This window comes from Somniosus microcephalus, chromosome 14 (assembly GCF_052327205.1).
Source record: "Somniosus microcephalus isolate GS21.2 chromosome 14, FLI_Smic_1.0, whole genome shotgun sequence".
In the NCBI taxonomy this organism is placed as follows: Eukaryota; Metazoa; Chordata; class Chondrichthyes; order Squaliformes; family Somniosidae; genus Somniosus; species Somniosus microcephalus.
Window position 1 is genome coordinate 6,689,893 of NC_141000.1, and position 20,478 is coordinate 6,710,370.

A 20,478-nucleotide genomic window follows, 5' to 3' on the forward strand; every position below is an offset into this window, starting at 1 on the left:
CAGCACAGTGGATCTGCTGGTATGTTATATGACTTTAAGGTCAATCAGGCCAATGAAACAAGAGGATGTAATTTAATGAAACATAAATTGAAAACATATCTTTACTCAAAGCATGATAAATGTTTGGAATGATTCACCGGGTAAGGCAGTGGAATCAAAAATATTACAGGAGTTCAAGATGTTGTTGGACGCTCAGCTAGGTGAGTTGAAATACCCGGGCAACAGCTTGATAGCACTTTTTATATTGCAGCAGAGGGATGAGAGCTGATCAATAGCAGAGAGCAGAGGTCTTAATCTGTTCAATGTTACCTAGTGCAGCATAAAACATACTCTAGAGAGACAAAATGCAATTTTGATATGACAGTTGAGATCATTCTGTGAGTGTTGAGATCATTCTGTGAGTGTATCTTTTAACATCATATTTTGTGTTCTCTCATCTAGACAACAGATTGATCCATTACAAAAATTAAATGTTATAAAATAAACAATCAATTAATTTCAGTATCCTTAGAGCCATTTGACTTACCTAATTTCATTTGGATTGAAGCACAGAGTAACAATGGTTTCGTTATATGGATTTAGAATCCCTTGGCAAGGTCGACACGTAATCAAAGCAGATGTATAAGCACTTGGCCTGGGATCTTCTACCCCTTTATCTGCCAAAACTGCATCTGCACTCAGGGATAGGTCTGTACCCTAAGTCGAAGATAAGTAGTTTAAAAAACAAATTTAAAAAAGCACATTTTACCAATAACATTTGATCCCACAACAAATATGATTCTTGCACATCAACAAATTATCCTATCAGTAAAGCGCACCACATTCCACTGCTGTCTTTAGGGCACTCAAAGTAGAAATTCCAGTAGGTGCAGTGGCTACTAAAACCGAGATCCGTCCAAAAATCGGAACAGGCGGACCACCAGCGGTAAGTCGGTGTTCCCCCCGCCACCTATTTTCATCCAAAATCTACCCTTTGTTTCCATTCTGAATTTCACTCAAATCACAGAATCACAGAATCACAGAAACCCCACAGTGCAGATAGAGGCCATTTCGGCCCATCGAGCCTGCACCGACACATATCCCACCCGATCCCCGTAACCATTACACCAACACATATCCCACTCTATCCCCGTAACCCCACGTATTTAATCCCCCTAACACAAAGGGTCAATTTATCATAGCCAATCAACCTAACCCGCACATCTTTGGACTGTGGGAGGAAACAGGAGCACCCGGAGGAAACCCACGCAAACACGGGGAGAATGTGCAAACTCCACACAGACAGTCACCCGAGGCCAGATTCGAACCCGGGTCCCTGGTGCTGTGAGGCAACAGTGCTAACCACTATGCCACCGTGCTGCCCAAATGATCCAACTCAGGTTAGGAATTCATGATGGGTCCCACCTGTGTCCCACGTAACTCTACGCCGGATCATGTCAATGTGTAAATATGATATGACACCATGTTGGGCAAGCACCATTTTGGGAAATTCATAAAGTGTACAAATTTCAGTGCAAGTCAGAAATCATTTGCAAGTCACCCTTATAAATGTTTGCCAAAACTAAAATATTTGATTAACTTAATTGCACCCAAAATCAAGTTTGATGCACAAAAAATACAGGAGAGTTTCCGCTTTGGGCTCAATTGGCAATCAAGGCGCACATTGCGCTCAAAATTGCACTAGTTTTCCAAAGTGAAGTTAAGGTCCAGCTTTCTGCTCAAATTCATTTCCTTAATCATATCAGGAAAGGCCGAACACGCTGGGTCTCTTTACTCCTGAAAAAAGAAGGCTCAGGGGTGACCTAATAGAGGTCTTTAAAATTATGAAAGGTTTTGATAGAGTGGATACAGAGAGAAAGTTTCCACTTGTAGGGAAGAGGATAACTCGAGTCATAGTCATAGATTCATAGGCCTAAAAATTCGGTTGCTTTGCACCTCCCGTTAGCGCCCTTAATTTCGACAGGGTCAAGGGGGGCCTACCTGCGGCTGGGGCAGCGCTAATTAAAGGGAAGGTGCCGGGCGGCCATTTTTGTTGTTGGCTGCCTGCCAGCACCTGCCCCCTCTGCCGTACCCGGCCTCCTCTGAAGCCCCCCCGCCGCGGAGTGCCAGTTGCGCTCCGTGAGCTCGGCACTTCTCGAGTGCCGGGCTCTTTTGCCGGCACTCCGATCGCTGGTGGCCCAGCTGGGCCCCGGGTCGCGCTGCGCAAGGCCCCTCCCCTTTAAGAAGGGGAGGAAGGCCTGCAGTACCGCGGCACATAGCGCCACGATATTCCCTCGCAGCACCCCAAGAGGGATGCGGGGTGTTTCCAGTAGCGCCCACCTTCCCTCTTGGGGCACTACCGATGAATTTCGGCCGCGGGGGTGTTAATTTTCGGTGAAGTTAGCGTCCCCAAGGGGGCGCGACTCAATTTTTCCCCCATAGAGTCATAACGGCACAGAAGGAGGCCATTCAGCCCATCGAGTCCGTGCCGGCTCTCTGAAGAGCAATCCAGTCAGTTCCATTCCCCCACTCTATCCCCGTAGCCCTGCAAGTTTATTTCCCTCAAGTGCCTATCCAGTCACCCCTTGAAAACATTGAGTGTGTCCGCTTCCGCCACTTCTGTCGGCAGCGAGTTCCAGGTCATCACCACTCGCTGCGTAAAAAGGATTTTCCTCACGTCCCCCTGTATCTCTTGCCCGAAACCTTAAATCTGTGACCCCTAGTCCTTGTACAATCAATTAGTGGGAACAGCCTTTCCCCGTCTAGCCTATCCAAACCCGTCATAATCTTGTACACCTTTATCAAATCACCCCTCAACCTTTTTGCTCTAATGAAAACAAATCCAGCTTCTCCAGCCTGTCCTTGTAGCTAAGATCCCACATCCCCGGAACCATTTTGGTAAATCTCCTCTGCACCCTCTCAAGGGCCTTCACATCCTTCTTAAAGTGTGGTGACCAGAACTGAACGCAATACTCCTGTTGTGGCCTAACCAGCGCTTTATAAATGTTCAGCATAACTTCTCTACATTTGTACTCAATGGGCTGGATTTTGTCAATGGGGACGTGATGGAGGCGGGACTCCCACTTTTTGGGTTGTAGTCCCGCCTCCATCGATTTGTGGCCAACCCACGCGATTTTCCCTTGATTGACCTTGTTGAGCCCGCCCAGCGGGCTCAGCAGGCCAATTAAGGGACACCTCGGTTACAGGTGACGTCAGGGATTGACATTTCATCTGTCAAGAGCTTTTGACAGATGAAATATCAGCGTTTGACAGCTCTGTGAAGCTGTCAAATACTGACAATCTGACTTCTAACTTGAGTCCTTCTCCACAGACTCAGTTAGAAATCTCTCCAGAACAGAAAGCAGAAGGCTGCAGCTTTTGACAGCTCGCGGCCATTCTGCTTTCTGTGCCGATGAGATGAGGGACTCCCGTGACCTGAAGGAAGGAAGCCTGCATTAGTAAGTAAAGGTAAGTAAAACTTATTTAAACACTTTGCACACACCAAACACACTTACCTCTGCACTCACGCACCCATCACTCACCTGAACACCGGACATCTTGAACCCTTCAGCCCGACGGTCCGCCTCGCTAACTTGGCGTGGTTTGGAGCCGTCGGGCAGCCCACACTTCAGGGCTAAAAATAGGGATTAGGCCAAAAACTGCCTGTTAACTACCTGTTAACAGGCAGTTAATTGGCACTAATCCCCTTCCCGCCTCGGGGAGGCGGCTCCCAGCACAGGTCGGGTACCCGCCTCCTGGGAAACGGGCGTGGAGGCGGGTTGGGGGCGGGAAGGGTTCGTGCCCCCCGATTCTGCAATTTTCCCCCCACTCCCACCTCCAAACCCGCCTCCACGGGGCTTGGAAATTCAAACCCAATACCTCTATTTATGAAGCCCAAGATCCCATATGCTTTACTAACCACTCTCTCAATATGTCCTGCCACCTTCAGGGACCAATGACATTAACTCCCAGGTTCCTCTGTGCCATTAAGTATATATTGCCTCTCCCTGTTCCTTCTGCCAAAATGCATCACCTCACACTTCTCTGTATTAAATTCCATCTGCCACTTGTCTGCCCATTCTGCTAGTCTTTCTATGTCCTGTTGCAGTCGATTAGTACCATCGTCACTGTTTGCCACACACCCAAGTTTGCTGTCATCGGCAAATTTAGAAATGCTACTCTGTATTCCAATATCCAGGTCATGTATATATATTTTAAAAAGCAGTGGTCCCAGCCCTGACCCTTGCGGAACACCACTGTCTACCATCCTCCAGTCTGGAAAACAGCCGTTTACCACAACTCGCTGTTTTCTGTCCTTAAGCCAATTCCTTATCCAAGCTGCCACTGACCCACTTATTCCATGAGCCTCAATTTTGTTAAACAGCCTTCTATGTGGTACTTTGTCAAACACCTTCCGTAAATCCATGTAGACAACATCCGTTGCATTCCCTTCATCAATCCTCTCTGTTACTTCATCAAAAAATTCAATTTTTCTTTAAAATTCATTTTTTATGGGATGTGGGTGTCGCTGGCAAGGCCAGCATTTATTCCCCATCCCTAATTGCCCTTGAGATGGTGGTGGTGAGCCGCCTTCCTGAACCACAGTCTGTGTGGTGAAGGTACTCCCGCAGTGCTGTTAGGTAGGGAGTTCCAGGACTTTGAGCCAACGACGATGAAGGATCGGCGACATACTTCTAAGTCAGGATGGTGTGTGACTGGGACGGGAACTTGGAGGTGGTGGTGTTCCCATGCACCTGCTGCCCTTGTCCTTCCAGGTGGAAGAGGTCACGGGTTTGGGAGGTGCTGCCGAAGAAGCCTTGGCGAGTTGCTGCGGTGCATCTTGTAGATGGTACACGCTGCAGCCACGGTATGCCGGTGGTGGAGGGAGTGAATGTTTTTTAAGGTGGTGGATGGGGTGCCAATCAAGCGGGCTGCTTTGTCCTGGATGGTGTCGAGCTTCTTGAGTGTTGTTGGAGCTGCACTCATCTAGGCAAGTGGAGAGTATTCCATCACACTCCTTACTTGTGTCTTGTAGATGGTAGAAAGGCTTTGGGGAGACAGGAGGTAAGACACTCGCCGCACAATACTCAACCTCTGACCTGCTCTTGTTGCCACAGTATTTATGTGGCTGGTCCAGTTAAGTTTCTGGTCAATGGTGACCCCCAGGATGTTGATGATGGGGATTCAGCAATGGTAATGCCATTCAATGTCAAGGGGCTGTGGTTAGACTCTCGCTTGTTGGAGATAGTCATTTCCTGGCACTTCTGTGGCGCAAATGTTACCTGCCACTTATCAGCCCAAGCCTGAAGGTCATCCAGGTCTTGTTGCATCCGGGCATGGACGGCTTCATTATCTGAGGAGTTGTGAATGGCACTGAACAATGTGCAGTCATCAGTGAACATCCCCATTTCTGACTTTATGTTGGAGGGATGGTCATTGATGAAGCAGCTGAAGATGGTTGGGCCTAGGACACTGCCCTGAGGAACTCCTGCAGCGAGGTCCTGGGCTGTGATGATTGACCTTCAATCACCACAACCATCTTCCTTTGTGCTAGGTATGACTCCAGCCAGTGGAGAGTTTTCCCCCCGATTCTCATTGACTTCAGTTATGCTAGGGCTCCTTAATGCCACACTCGGTCAAATGTTGCCTTGATGTCAAGGGCAGTCACTCTCACCTCACCTCTGGAATTCAGCTCCTTTGTCCATGTTTCAACCAAAGCTGTAATGAGGTCGGGAGCCGAGTGGTCTTGGCGGAACCCAAACTGGGCATCAGTGAGCAGGTTTTTGGTGTGTAGGTGCCGCTTGATAGCGCTGTCGATGACACCTTCCATCACTTTGCTGATGCTTGAGAGTACAGTAGACTGATGGGGCGGTAATTGGCCGGATTGGATTTGTCCTGCTTTTCGTGGACAGGACATACCTGGGAAGTTTTCCACATTGTCGGATAAGCCGTTTCTTGATATCACGTGGAGTGAATGAATTGGCTGAAGACTGGCTTCTGTGATGGTGAGGACCTCAGGAGGAGGCCAATATAGATCAACCACTTGGCACTTCTGGCTGAAGATGGTTGCAAACGTTTCAGCCTTGTCTTTTGCACTCACGTGATGGGCTCCACCATCATTGAGGATGGGGATATTCATGGAGCCTCCTCCTCCTGTTAGTTGTTTAATGGTCTACCACCATTCACGACTGGATGTGGCAGGATTGCAGAGCTTTGATCTGATCCGTTGATTGTGGGATCGCTTAGCTCTGTCTATAGCATGCTGCTTCCACTTTTTAGCCTGCATGTAGTCCTGTGTTGCAGCTTCCCCAGGTTGGCATCTCATTTGTAGGTATGCCTGGTGCTGCTCCTGGCATGCTCTACTGCACTCCTTATTGAACCAGGATTGGTCCCCTGGCTTGATGGTAATGGTAGAGTGAGGGATATGCCAGGCCATGAGGTTACAGATTGTGGTGGAATACAATTCTGCTGCTGCTGATGGCCCAAAGCACCTCATGGATGCCCAGTTTTGAGCTGCTAGATCTGTTCTGAATCTATCCCATTTAGCACGGTGGTAGTGCCACACAACACGATGGAGGGTGTCCTCAGTGTGAAGACGGGACTTCGTCTCCACAATGACTGTGTGGTGGTCACTGCTACCAATATTGTCATGGACAGATGCATCTGCAATAGGTAGATTGGTGAGGATGAAGTCAAGTAGGTTTTTCCCTCATGTTGGTTCTCTCACCACCTGTTGCAGGCCCAGACTGGCAGTTACGTCCTTCAGGACTCGGCCAGCAGTGGTGCTACCGATCCACCCTTGGTGATAGACATTGAAGTCCCCCACCCAGAGTACATTCTGTGCCCTTGCTATTCTTAGTGCTCCTTCCAAGTGGTGTTCAACATGGTGGAGTACTGATTCATCAGCTGAGGGAGGGCGGTAGGTGGTAATCAGCAGGAGGTTTCCTTGCCCATGCTTGACCTGAAGCCATGAGACTTCATGAGGTCCGGAGTCAATGTTGAGGACTCCCAGGGCCACTCCTTCCTGACTGTATACCACTGTGCCGCCACCCCTGGTGGGTCTGTCCTACTGCTGGGACAGGACATACCCAGGGATGGTGATGGAGGAGTTTGGGAACATTGACTGAAAGGTATGATTCTGTGAGTATGACTATGTCAGGCTGTTGCTTGACTAGTCTGTGAGACAGCTCTCCCAATTTTGGCACAAGTCCCCAGATGTTGGTGAGGAGGACTTTGCAGGGTTGACTGTGCTGGGTACGCTGTTGCCGTGTCCTTAGCCAGTGCCGAGGTCGATGCCGGGTGGTCCGTCCGCTTTCATTTTTATTATTTTGTTTTGTAGTGGTTAGTTACAACTGAATGGCTTGCCAGGCCATTTCAGAGGGCAGTTAAGAGTCAACCACATTGCTGTGGGTCTGGAGTCACATATAGGCCAGACCAGGTAAGGACGGCAGATTTCCTTCCCTAAAGGACATTAGTGAACCAGATGGGTTTTTACAATACACTAATTTCATGGTAACCATTACTGATATTTACCAGATTTATTTAAGTAACTGAATTTAAATTTCCCAGCTGCCGTGGTGGGATTTGAGCTCACGTCTCTGGATCACTAGCCCAGTGACATTACCACTATGCTACCGTTCCCTTAAATTAGACTAGTCAAACACAATCTTCCCTTTACAAACCCCTTGGTTGGCTCTCCTTAATTAGCTTAAACCTCTCCAAATGCCCGTTAATGTTTTCCTTGATTATTGTTTCTAAAACTTTACCCACCACTGATGTTAAATTGACCGACCTGTAGTTACTAGGATTGTCCTTACACCCTTTCTTGAACAATGGTGTTACATTTGCCACTTTCCAATCCTTAGGCACCTCCCCCGCATCTAGGGAAGAATGGAAAATTATGGCAAGCCCTTCCGCTATCTCCTCCCCCAATTCCCTTAGCAACCTGGGATGCAAGCCATCTGGACCAGGTGACTTGTCCACTCTAAGCATACCCAGCCTTTCTAGTACATCCTGTCTATCAATTTTCACCCCTTCCATTACTTCTACCTTTTCCACTTCTACCGATATTTTGTCAGCATCCACCTCCTTAGTAAACACCGATACAAAGTACTCACTGAGTATTCTAGCCTTGCCCTGCGCCTCTAAGCATACATCACCTTCTTTGTCTCCAATAGACCGCACCCCGCCTCTTACTACCCGCTTACTGTTTACATTCTGGTAGAAGATTTTTGGGTTCCCTTTTATGTTAATTGCCTATCTACTCTCATATTCTCTCTTTGCCAATCTTATTTTCATCTTCACATCCCCTCTCAACTTATTGGGGGAGAAATTCAGTTGTTTGCGCCACCCGTTAGCACCTTAAGAGGGCGATAAGTGGGGCGCGAGGTGGCTAGCGCCCGGGCGTGGCGAGACCTGCGCCTCTCGCGAAATTGAGCGGACATTTAGTGGTGACGCAAAACCGCAACGCCCGCTCAGCTGTGCGCGCAGATCCTGATGTCATTTCATGGTGCAACACCCTTGGGGCGCCCCGAAACCAGAAATTCAGTGGCACCCCCCTCCTTTCCGCCTGGCGCTCCCAGCGACTGGTTGACTGGAATGGTTCCCAGTCGCTGTGGGGCTGGGGGCTGCTAGTTAAATGGGGCTCTTCCTGGCTTCTTTGTGGTAGCCATTTTTGGACCACTCCTTCTGTGAGAGAGAGAGATTTGCAGATAGACAAAGGGAGAGAGCTTTCTGCATTGAGTCAGCGCTTGCTGAGGTACTTCTAGCTTCAGCCCAGAGCTTTGTAGTTGGTTTGCTTATTCACTGGCATAACCTTGAGTGGCCACATACTATGGGGACTGCAATGGGTGGAAACGTTGGGCTTCTCCTTTACATTGAGAGGGCTCAGAGACGCCGAGAGAGAGTGCCAATCATGGCCAGGCGGAGGAGGGTCAACAGGCGTCGGCACACGAGACCTTACCGTCCCAGGGTTTTCCGCCAACAGTTCTCATACCTCAACATGTCTGAGGAGCAGTGTTTTCGGAGGCTGCGATTCAGCAGGGAGGTGGTCACTGAGCTCTGCCACCTGCTTCAGCCAGATCTGCAGTCTCAACTGAGGAGCAGGACGTCTCTGTCGGTGGCAGTGAAGGTGACAGTGGCTCTCAACATCTATGCCACCGGCTCCTTCCAATCCGCTACTGGGGACATTGCCAATATCTCCCAGTTCGCGGTGCATTGCTGCATCTGTCAAGTCACGAATGCCCTCTTTAAAAGGAGACATCAGTACATTTCCTTCCCCATGACCCCGGACAAGCAGCAAGAGCGCGCAATGGGATTTGCAAGAATAGCGGGCTTCCCCATGGTCCAGGGCGCCATTGGCTGCACGCATGTGGCTTTGCGGGTGCTGCAAGAGAATGCCGAGGATTACCGCAACCAGAAGGGGTTCCATTCGTTGAACATCTAGTTGGTGTGTGACCACAGGCAGCTGATACTCGCTGTCAATGCCCGCTTTCCAGGCAGCAGCCACGATGCCTTCATCCTGCGCCAGACTTCTGTGACAGACCTTTTCGAGGCCCCGGCTCACCCAGGAGGCTGGCTTCTCGGGGACAAGGGCTATCCTTTGTGCACCTGGCTGATGACCCCGCTCCGTGCGCCCAGCACCCCTGCTGAAGAACAATACAATGAGAGCCATCAAGCGACCAGGAACATCATTGAGCACACAATCGGTGTGCTCAAGCAACGGTTCCGCTGTCTGGACCATTCCGGGGAAGCCCTTCAGTACTCACCTGAGCGAGTCTCCCATTTTGTTGTTGTGTGCTGCATGCTGCATAACCTGGCAATCCTCAGGACTCAGCCACTGCCACCAGACATTGGAGCACCAGCAGAGGAGGAGGAGGAGGAGGAGGAGGAGCACCAAGACGGGAGGGAGGCACAAAGTGCAAGGGCCGTCCGTCAGCGGCTTATTGCAAGTCGGTTCTAGGCCCCCTCTGAGGGAATGGCTTCTGCCATTGAAAGAACATGAATGGAACCATTCCGCAACCCCTAAGCCGGTCACATTCTGAATAAAGACACTTCTTTATTTAACAAACTGTGTGCCCTTCCCGCATGACAAAGTAATAGAGAGAAACCCCCAAAAAAGCAGTCAGACACATAACTGGCTCTCACAACCTGGAGACAATGAACAAAACAGTACCCAAAAAATGACCACGATCCTCGGCCTTCAATAAAACATTTAACAGCATTTTGCCACACCTCCTACTTCTTGCCCTTCGAGGGTGATCTACTTCGCTTGCGAGATTCGCCCCTTCCCACCCTGCAGCTCCTCCGCAATGGGACCCCAGTGGCTGCAGCAAGGCTGGGGGATGGCTGCTGAGTGTCAGAAACTGAGTCGGCAGATGCCATTGAGGGACGGCCTGGACCAGCTCTGGGCCCGGAGGGCCCAGCTGCTGACTGCTCCAACTCTGCATGGGCGGCAGCAGTCTGTCCTACAGGTGGTGGCAGCTGCAGTGGAGAAGTGACAGTGTTGGCAGCAGGAATGCTGCCATCCTGACAGAGGGAAGCAACTCCCTGGTCGGACGACACACTGGCACTCCCACGGGGCAGCACTGCAGCATGCGGAGCAATCTGCTGAAGCACAGACTGCTGGCCTGCTGCGGTGCGGCGAGGGCCCCGGCGATTCGTGCCCGATCCAGCGAGGGTGGCAGCAGTCAGTGCTCGTGTGGCCTCAATCTGCGTCTGCATGAGACCAGCCACTGACTGCATTACACCACTAAGCACCTGCGTGGAAGCCGCCTGTGCTGCGCTGAAGTCCTGGAGATTCCTTGCCTGTGCTGCGCCGAAGTCCTGCAGACTCCTTGCCTGTGCTGCGCCGAAGTCCTGGACACTCCTTGCCAGTGCTGCGCCGAAGTCCTCTCCTTGCCAGTGACTCAATGGATTCGGGCATCCTTGCCACTGCAGCCATGAGCTCAGTGTGCATGTGCTCCGCCTGGGCGCTCATTTCAGCGAGGAGCCGCCCCTCTTCTGCGCTCACTGTAGCAGGACTCGAGGCCGGACTCGAGGCCAGACTCTCCCTCCGGGGAGAAGGCCGCCGAGCTTCCCTACCCCCCTCCCGCGTTGCTGCAGCCCGCTGGGCCCCGGAGCTTCACCCGCCTCAGACCATTCCCCCCTGCTCCCCTCCAGGGAAGACGTGTCCCCATTATGGCCATGGGCTGCCTCGGCTGAGGGTGGCACTGATGGTCCGGCTTCCTCCTCGTCGTCGCCTTCAGAGTCACTCACAGTGGCAGCTTGAGGGCCCGCCTCCTCACCTGGCGAATGAGCATCTGAAAGCAGGGAGGTACAAGAGTGGCTTTAGCGTGAGGACAGGGCGGCAGCGAGGGAGGCATGAGTGCTGCAATGCACTGTATTGGTTCGATAGTGGCAAAGGATGCTGGTGTGAGGTACAAGTGGAAGGAGAGAGGTCAAAAAGGTGATCACCTTACCATTGCTGTCCAGAACGGGGTCGGCATCTCCAGTGGCGACGGGGCCAATCATCCGGCCTGTCATAATCCGCTGGACTCGCTGCTCCAGATCGGTGAGGGCTTGAAGGTGAGGCCGGCCTCCCCCGGTCCGTTGCTGCTGCCTCCTGTTATGAGCCAGCTTGCCCTGCAAGAGAAAGGATGGGCTCTGAGTACAGTGTGAAGCCCTAATCTTGGCTGCACTGCCTCCCATGGTGGAATAGCCCTTACAGTGTGAAGCCCTGATCTTTGCTGCACTGTCTCCCATGGTGGAATAGCCCTTACAGTGTGAAGCCCTGATCTTAGCTGCACTGCCTCCCATGGTAGAATAGCCCTTACAGTGTGTAAAGTGCTGAATGTGCGTGTGAGTTTCATGAAAGGCCCATAGGTGTTGGATGAGGGCTGGGCATTGGGGCTTTCAGGACCCTTTGGCCATAAAGTGAGGTGGACATGCAGGGATGAAGAGGATACTGAAAAGGGTACTCACCCTGACGACCCGAGTGAGGTCGTTGAACTTCTTCCTGCATTACACAGGGGTCCTAGGCACCATGCTGCTGGAGGTCACTCTGTGAGCCACCTCCCTCCAAGATTTGCGATAGTCATTGGGCAGCGGCCTCCTGCCACTGTCCGGGAACAGGATAGATCGCCTGCGTTCCTCCGCGCCAACCAGAACCTGCAAGGCCCCCTCACTGAACCGCTGCGCTCGCTCCCTGGCCCTTTCCATGGTCCTAGGCGTAAGAATGTGGCAGCAGGTCTGTCCAGGCCGAGAATCAGGGCTCCGATGCGCAGGGTGTGGCTGCAATTCAAGATCGAACCTCCCCTTTAAGAGCTGACCGGCGCCAGCGTGTCTGCGTGCAATCGCTAACTGGCCGCACCTGCGCTGCGCCCGCCCTCGGTGGCAGCGCCTCGCTTCTCCGGCTTAGCGCCTTAAGACAGTCGTGCAGCACCTGTTTTAGCGCTCCAAGCACCTCCTGGGGTGAAGCAGGTCAATTTAGCAGCAGGTGGCGATAATTTGCACCGGGCGCTAAATTTCGCGCCCGCTCGAGTATTACGCCCCAAATGTGGCGATACTGAATTTCTCCCCCATTGTATTTGGTCTGGTTCTCCCTTGAAGAATTCACCTGGCATGCATCATACACCCTCTTTTTTTGTTTCATCATCTTCTCTATCTCCTTCGTCATCCAAGGAGCCCTTGCTTTGGTTCCCTTACCCTTCCCTCTTGTTGGAATGTACCTAGCCTGTACTTGGAACAGCTCCTCCTTAAAGATCTCCCATTGTTCCATTACAGTTTTTCCTGTCAATCTTTGGTTCAATTTTACCCTGGCTAGATCCTTTCGCATCCCATTGAAGTTAGCCCTATTCCAGTTTAGAAGTTCCACTCTAGATTGTTCCTTGCTCCTCTCTATTGCTAATCTAAATCTTATGATATGATGATCACTCGTACCCAAGTGTTCTCCCGCAGGCATTTGGTTGACCTGACCCACCTCATTCCCCAGCACCAGATCCAGCAATGCCTCCTTCCTAGTTGGGCCAAGAACATACTGGTCAAGGAAATTCTCCTGAACACGTTTCAGAAATTCCTCCCCCTCCTTTCCCTTTCCCCTGCATTATCTAATCAATATTTGGGTAATTAAAGTCCCCCAATATCACCACTCTATAGCTCTTGCATATCTCTGCGATTTCCCTGCAGATTTGCTCCTCTCCCTCCCTCTCCCTATTTGGAGGCCTATAGAATACCCCCAATAGCGTGATCATACCCTTTTTGCTCCTCAACTCTAACCAAATGGATTCTGTCCTTGTCTCAAGAACATCCTCCCTTTCCAACACTACGTCTTATTTAATCAGCACTGCCACCCCACCTCCCTTTTTTCCTTCCCTATCTTTTCTGAACACCTTGTACCCTTGAATATTAAGTGCCCAGTCCTCACCGTTTTTAAGCCACGTTTCCGTTATTGCCAAAACATTATATTGCCACACAGCTAATTGTGCTTGTAGCTCACCAGAGGCCATCAATATAAGATAGTCACCAAGAAATCCAACAGGGAATTTACTCAAAGAGTGGTGAGAATGTGGAACTCGCTACCACAGGGAGTGGTTGAAGCAAATACAGCGTAGTATAGATGTATTTAAGGGGAGGCTAGACAGGCATATGAGGGAGAAGGGAATAGAGGGTTATGCTGATAGATTTAGATGAGGAAAGACGGGAGGAGGCTCGAGTGGAGCATAAACACCGGCATGGACTGGTTGGGCCGAATGGCATGTTTCTGTGACGTATATCCGATGTAATTCTATGTAAACGTAAAATCTTCCATGAACCAGCGCAACCGGGCAGTGTTTTAGAACGTAATTGTTTATTATTTTCTCTTGCATTAAAAAATTTTCCTTGATATAATTAAGAGTGGTAACATAGAAACATAGAAGATAGGAGCCTAGTGGAGTTTTATAAAAACAGCTGAAGATGGGTGTATCACAAAAAATGAGCATTTTTAATAAGAGTGTCTAGTGAGGAACATGATTTTAAATAACTGAAAATGACTTTAAAAAAACTCTATTTACTAGTTTCATTGGTGTACACTAGTCAGTTTCTTAGTAAATTAATGCCTATTAGTGCACTTGTGCCTAAAAAAAAAGCTTAATATTAAGAGCCTCCTCAAAGGACCACAAATTAGTGGAAACTGGACATGGTGATTAATTCACTCGGGGGCGTGGCCAGTTTTGTGGACGGGGCCAACTTCCAGCACGCTGTTTTTTAAACCACTGCAAAAGATCGCGGAAATTCGATTTGCAGCAGACGTAATTTGTGTTTGAAATTCCTCGAACTTTTGCGCTGGGTTGGCCAATTTCGGATGATTTGCGCTGGAAAATCCAGAGCAACATACCCCATTGTTTATTCATAAGATGAAAACACAATTTAGTGATGTTTCTTTGAAAATAAATTACCATTTTTACATTATTCATGGTAGTATATTAAACATGTAATGTAAGATTTTCAATTTTAACAAAATAAGCAAATCTAAAATTAGCTAGCATTTAAATGCTTTAAGAATGCTAGGTCAAACACATCTTTAGATTCATAGGCCTAGAAATGCGATGGCACTGTGCCCATTTTTCAGGCATTAACGGGCACCCTAGCCTCCAATATGGTGGGCAGGAAGTCCATACTCATTTCAAGCCTGAAGTGCACCACCCACCGTATTGGTATAGCAAAAACTAGACATCCAGGGCCCACACCTAAAACAGGCGTTAGAACCTTAGCATATGCAAATAAGGGGCTTCACGCCTGTTTGAGGCTCCTTCTGCAACAGTTGTTTGCCCTGAGGCAGCCAGCGCCAGTGTGGGCTGCGTTCAGGAAAAACATGTCTGTCGCTATCCCGGCTACCTTTATGCTCCTCAATTGCCACCTTCACGGCCACCTCCCATGTCATGGTCGCCTTCCACTTTCCCGATCACCACCCTCTTCCGATTGCCTCAACCTACCAATCGCGCCCTCTCACAGTCCACTTTAAGGACTTACCTGAGGACTGTAATGATATCAGCAAATAGAGATGGTATTTGCCTGTTCGATTATGATGCCTTAATAGCATGATTGCATGTATTGATTGCTTGTGCCTGACCAGCAGAGGGCATGTGACCGAGAGAAGCAAGGCAGTTAGTTTGGTTTCAGTTTCGTTCTAGATGCATCACAAGCAGAATGTCTCCTGTAAAAGTTGTATAAAAGAGTTGAACAGACTTTAGATTAAAACTCATTCTCTTTCATAAATGTCTCGTCATTGAACCCACAAAGAAATCAATACATGGTGTCAGAAGTGACTGAAAGAGATGAAGAGAAAAACTCTGAAGTTAAATCAGCTCTCCACATATTAGCAAGCCAAAAGAGAACATCGTTGCTTACCATTGGAGAATAGCTAACGAAGTGAAAAAATGGAAGGTTTACACCCACCGGCGACGCTTCAATTGACAGGTAATGTGGCTGAAAATTGGAGGAGATTTAAACAACGTGTGGGGTTGTATTTATCAGCAATCGGAGCTGACGAGAAAAGTAATAAACAGAAATCGTCACTGTTCTTACATGTCGTGGGTGATGAAGCGCTGGAGGTGTATAAGAACTTCACATTCGCTGCTAATGGAGACAAAATGAAGTTAGATAAAATAATGGAACAGTTTGAGGCCTACTGCATACCTAAACGTAACGTGACATTTGAGAGGCACAGATTTTTCACATGTGTACAGAAAATGGGTGAGACTATTGATCAGTATGTGACTGAACTGAGAAACAGAAGCAAATCGTGTGAATTTGGGGGACTGACAGACTCGCTGATAAAAGACAGACTGGTGTGTGGTATTCCAGATAATGGTCTAAGGGAAAGACTGCTAAGAGAGCAAGATCTAGACCTGGGAAAAGCCATAGCACTGTGTAGGGCTACAGAGACTGTGAAGTCGCAGGCAAAGGAGCTGTTCAGTGACAGTAGCTGCAACGTGGATGCAGTGAGTAAGAACGGACACAAACCGTTTAACAAAAAGAGCGCCAATGTGAAAAAAGAGGCGTGGCCAGCGAACGAAAATGAAAGGGACAATCGAAAGTCATGTAGTCGATGCGGTACACAGCATCCACCAAGAAAGTGTCCAGCATATGGTAAAACATGCAATAGTTGCAACAAGAACAACCATTATGCCCGTTGCTGCAAGAACCAAGCGCAACAAAGCAAGGTCCATGCAGTAGATGAAAGCGACATAGAGGAGTTCAATGTAGATGTTGTGTCTGAAAACAAAAAAGAAGAAAGAGACTGGATGTTGACACTAAAAGTGAATGACATACACATTCCATTTAAATTGGATACTGGAGCACAAGTTAATGTGATATCAGAGACTGATTTTAAGAAAATTAGACCCAGACCAAAGATACATGGAATCAAAGTGAAAGTGACAGGATACTCAGGTACTGATATACCAGTGAAAGGAAGATGCATTGTCAAAGTGACACACAAGGACAGAGAGCACATGCTAGCATTAATCGTGGTGCCAAAGGATGTGCAAGCCATACTAGGTTTAAAAGCCTGTGAGAGACTGAACCTGGTAAAGAGAGTCCTCGTTGTGGAAAGCGAAGGAGAGACAGTCTATGATGAACTGAATGTTGCGTACACACCGGGTAAGCTGATGTATACAGCAGACACGTTGTCCAGAGCTGTTGACCCAGGAGAGCCCGCAAACACAGTGAAAAGACTGAAGTACAAGGCAAAAGACAGTGGAACTGACTTCTACCAAAGCATGCTTGTATACCGCACAACGCCGCTCGAGTGTGGTAAGTCACCAGCCCAACTCCTGATGGGACGTCGGCTAAGGTCAAACCTACCCATCCCGGAGAACCTCCTGAAAACAAAAGAGGGGGAGAAAGTGAGGAAGTTCAAAGAGCAACAGAAAGAAAAGCAAAAGTACTACTATGACAGAGGAACACAAAACCTACCTGAACTCCACACTGGTGACCAAGTAAGGTTCAAAGACAAAACAAACACATGGACTCAGAAGGGAACTGTCCTGAGTGAAGTTCAACCAAGATCATACACCATTCAGACAGATGAGGGTGCTGTTCTGAGAAGAAATCGTCGAGATCTTCTCATGGGACCAGCCACAGCAGGTCAAGAGACTGATACTGTTGAACAACCTGATCACACAGCTGAGAACACATCATCTGAGGCAACAACTCAGATTCAAGGACAATCAATCAGAAAATCCTCAAGACACGTGAAGCCTCCTGAGAGACTCATTGAGCAAATTTAAGGACTATTGTTATAGAAGGAAGTAATGTTATCTTATTCTTTCTTCAAGTTCTAGTGTATTGATATATTTCATGTGAACACACAAAGCAAGGTTAAAAAACCTTGATCATGATAATGATAATGTAAGTTCATTAAGTGTTACAGTTAAAATGCAGGTATATACAAAGAAAACATGTTGTTAGTTAAAAGTAAAATACTTTTGTTTCAAGAAAAGGAGATGTAATGATATCAGCAAATAGAGATGGTATTTGCCTGTTCGATTATGATGCCTTAATAGCATGATTGCATGTATTGATTGCTTGTGCCTGACCAGCAGAGGGCATGTGACCGAGAGAAGCAAGGCAGTTAGCTTGGTTTCAGTTTCGTTCTAGATGCATCACAAGCAGAATGTCTCCTGTAAAAGTTGTATAAAAGAGTTGAACAGACTTTAGATTAAAACTCATTCTCTTTCATAAATGTCTCGTCATTGAACCCACAAAGAAATCAATACAAGGACCACTGCCGGTGACGTAGCAATCCAATCTTCAAGGCTTCTCCAGCAATCTGCCTGGAGACGTCTATCGGGTGTTCGCAGTTCGCCAGTTTCTTTGATAATGAGGCCCAATATTAGGTGCGTCTCGGGCCTATCCATTCAGGCACAGGGATCCTTTCCTGCACCCTCTGCATGTCTGATTTTGGGCACAAACTAATTTATACCCATCAGCACCTCTTCCTATATGATAGACACTAACTATGATGCTGTGGCGGAACCACCAGGGGATTACGGACAATTGTATATAATTCCTTTTACAGCAATGTAGTACAGGCTGTACCTTTAATGTATCTGTTAACTGTACTAGGGCTTCTTTCCTGTACTCCGCGTGATGACGTCATGCCGTCCGTCACGTGATCTCTCAACGGCGGGAAGAACGTGATGACGTCATGACGTCAGAGCTCGGAACCTTCTAGCAGTTGAGCTCGGAACCTGCTGGCAGTTGAGCTCGGAACCTGCTAGCAGTTGAGCTCGGAACCTGCTAGCAGTTGAGCTCAGAACCTTCTAGCAGTTTCCAGAGAGGCTTTCAAGCAGACCAGACCTATTTGCATTGTATCCTACAGTTTCCTGTACAGCTTCGTTTGTTCATTAAATTTTATTGTTTTTGATTTTCTGAGTCGATCTCAATTCTTCGGCTAGGAACCCCAGTTCCTACATTGGTGACCCCGATTTCTTCGAACAATTTTCGTTGAAGTTACATCATGGACACGAACGCCGTCACCCTCAAACTGCCGCAATTTTGGGAGCAACAACCGGCCGCGTGGTTTTTCCAGGCGGAAGCCCAATTTGCAATCCGGGGAGCAGCAGCGGATTCGACCCATTATTATTACGTGGTCTCTGCCCTCGACAGCGCCACGGCCTCGCGGGTCGTCAGCCTCCTCGAGAGTCCACCGAATGATGACAAGTACGAAGCTTTAAAAGCACCTTTACTGCAGATTTTCGGTCTGTCCAAGTCGGAGCGTGCTCGCAGACTTATCTCCATGCCCGGCCTCGGGGACTCAAAACCCTCAGAGCTCATGAGCCAAATGCCCATGCTTTTGGGCTCGGAATCGCAATGTTTTCTGCTCCGCGAGCTGTTTCTCTGTCAACTACCAGAGCCAGTACAGACGGCCTTGGCCAATTCCGCGATCACAGATTGTGCTGAACTCGCCGCGGAAGCGGATAAAATATTCACCGTCTCACAACAATCTTGTGCAGCCACGAGGCGCCCATCCCCCACAAGAGCGAATCCGACTCCTCCTCCTGCAGGCTGGTGTGCATACCACGCTCGTTTCGGCGCGAAGGCCAGAAATTGCCGTCCGCCCTGCAGTGTCTCACCAAAAAAAAAAACTACCTCAAACCAGCGGTTTCTGAGGATCAATAAGGCCTAAGGGACGCGCCGGAGTTGCGACGGTCATCGGGTCCGCAGGGAAACTCCTATACATTACAGGCTCCCTGTCAGGGCGACATTTTCTCTGTGATACTGGCTCCCAGTGCAGTATCCTACCAGCGTCGAAGCTAGATCTTCAATCCGGCGGTCAAGGTCCCCCCCCTTGAGGCAGCCAATGGTGCGGCCATTCGCACGTTCGGAAAGCATAGGGTCCAGTTGAGTTTTGGCGGCCAACGTTTTGTTTGGGAGTTCATCACGGTGAAAGTCTCACAGGCCATCCTGGGGGCAGATTTCTTCTGCGCAAACGGGTTTCTCGTCGACATCCGACACTGCCGGCTAATCAGTGCCTCCACTTTTCACTCGGTCCCCTGCCACCGAAGCACCGCGATGTCTTGGTCAGTTGCCTGTGCAGTCCCATCTCCAAATGAGTTCTCTCGTCTTCTCAGTGAGTTCCCTGAGCTCGCCAGGCCCACATTTTCTTCTTCAGTCGCGAGGCATGGTGTGGCGCACCACATTACCACGACAGGATCCCCCGTTTATGCGAGAGCTCAAAGGCTGGAACCCGGTAAACTCGCGGCCGCCAAGGCGGAGTTCCATACAATGGAACGCCTGGGTATTATTCGACGTTCGAATAGTCCTTGGTCCTCGCCATTACACATTGTTCCTAAGCCGGGTGGCGGATGGCGACCATGCGGCGACTACAGACGCCTGAATTAGGCTACCACACCGGATCGGTACCCAATTCCTCACATTCAGGATTTTTCGGCCCATCTGGCAGGGAATTCCATCTTTTCCAAAGTAGACCTCGTCCGAGGCTATCATCAAGTGCCCGTGCATCCTCAGGACGTCCCCAAAACTGCCGTCATCACACCTTTCGGGCTCTTTGAGTTCCTTCGTATGCCATTTGGGCTGAAGAATGCAGCACAAGCCTTCCAACGCCTCATGGATTCCGTGTTGCACGATCTGCCGTTCATCTTCGTCTACCTAGATGACATCCTTATTGCCAGTAACAGCACGAAAGAACACATTACGCACTTGCGTACCCTTTTTCTGGTCTCAGCCAACATGGCCTTATTATCAACCCGGCCAAGTGCCAGTTTGGGTTGCACAGCATTGATTTCCTGGGACACAGAATCACCTCAGAAAGCGCCGTCCCGCTGGCCACGAAGGTGGAAGCAGTCACCTCGTTCCCTCTTCCTCAGACCGTCAGGGCCCTCCAGGAATTTCTGGGAATGGTCAATTCTTATCATCGGTTCGTCCCCAAGGCGGCATTGTTGATGCAACCTTTGTACGAGGCCCTCAGAGGTAAATCGGGCAAAGACCCGATCGATTGGACACCCCAGATGGACC

The 20,478-nt window shown here is 49.2% G+C and overlaps 1 protein-coding gene across 2 annotated transcripts in view; it reads right to left on the reverse strand.

Annotated features, from left to right (window-relative positions):
• The window catches only part of LOC147107297 (cilia- and flagella-associated protein 47-like), a 797,073-nt gene that overhangs the window by 717,750 nt on the left and 58,845 nt on the right, over positions 1–20,478 (reverse strand). For both annotated transcript variants that reach the window (XM_086006182.1, XM_086006181.1), the window contains one exon: positions 527–696. In XM_086006182.1, coding sequence (XP_085862308.1) covers positions 527–696 — 170 coding nt within the window. The remainder of the gene's footprint in view (positions 1–526; positions 697–20,478) is intronic.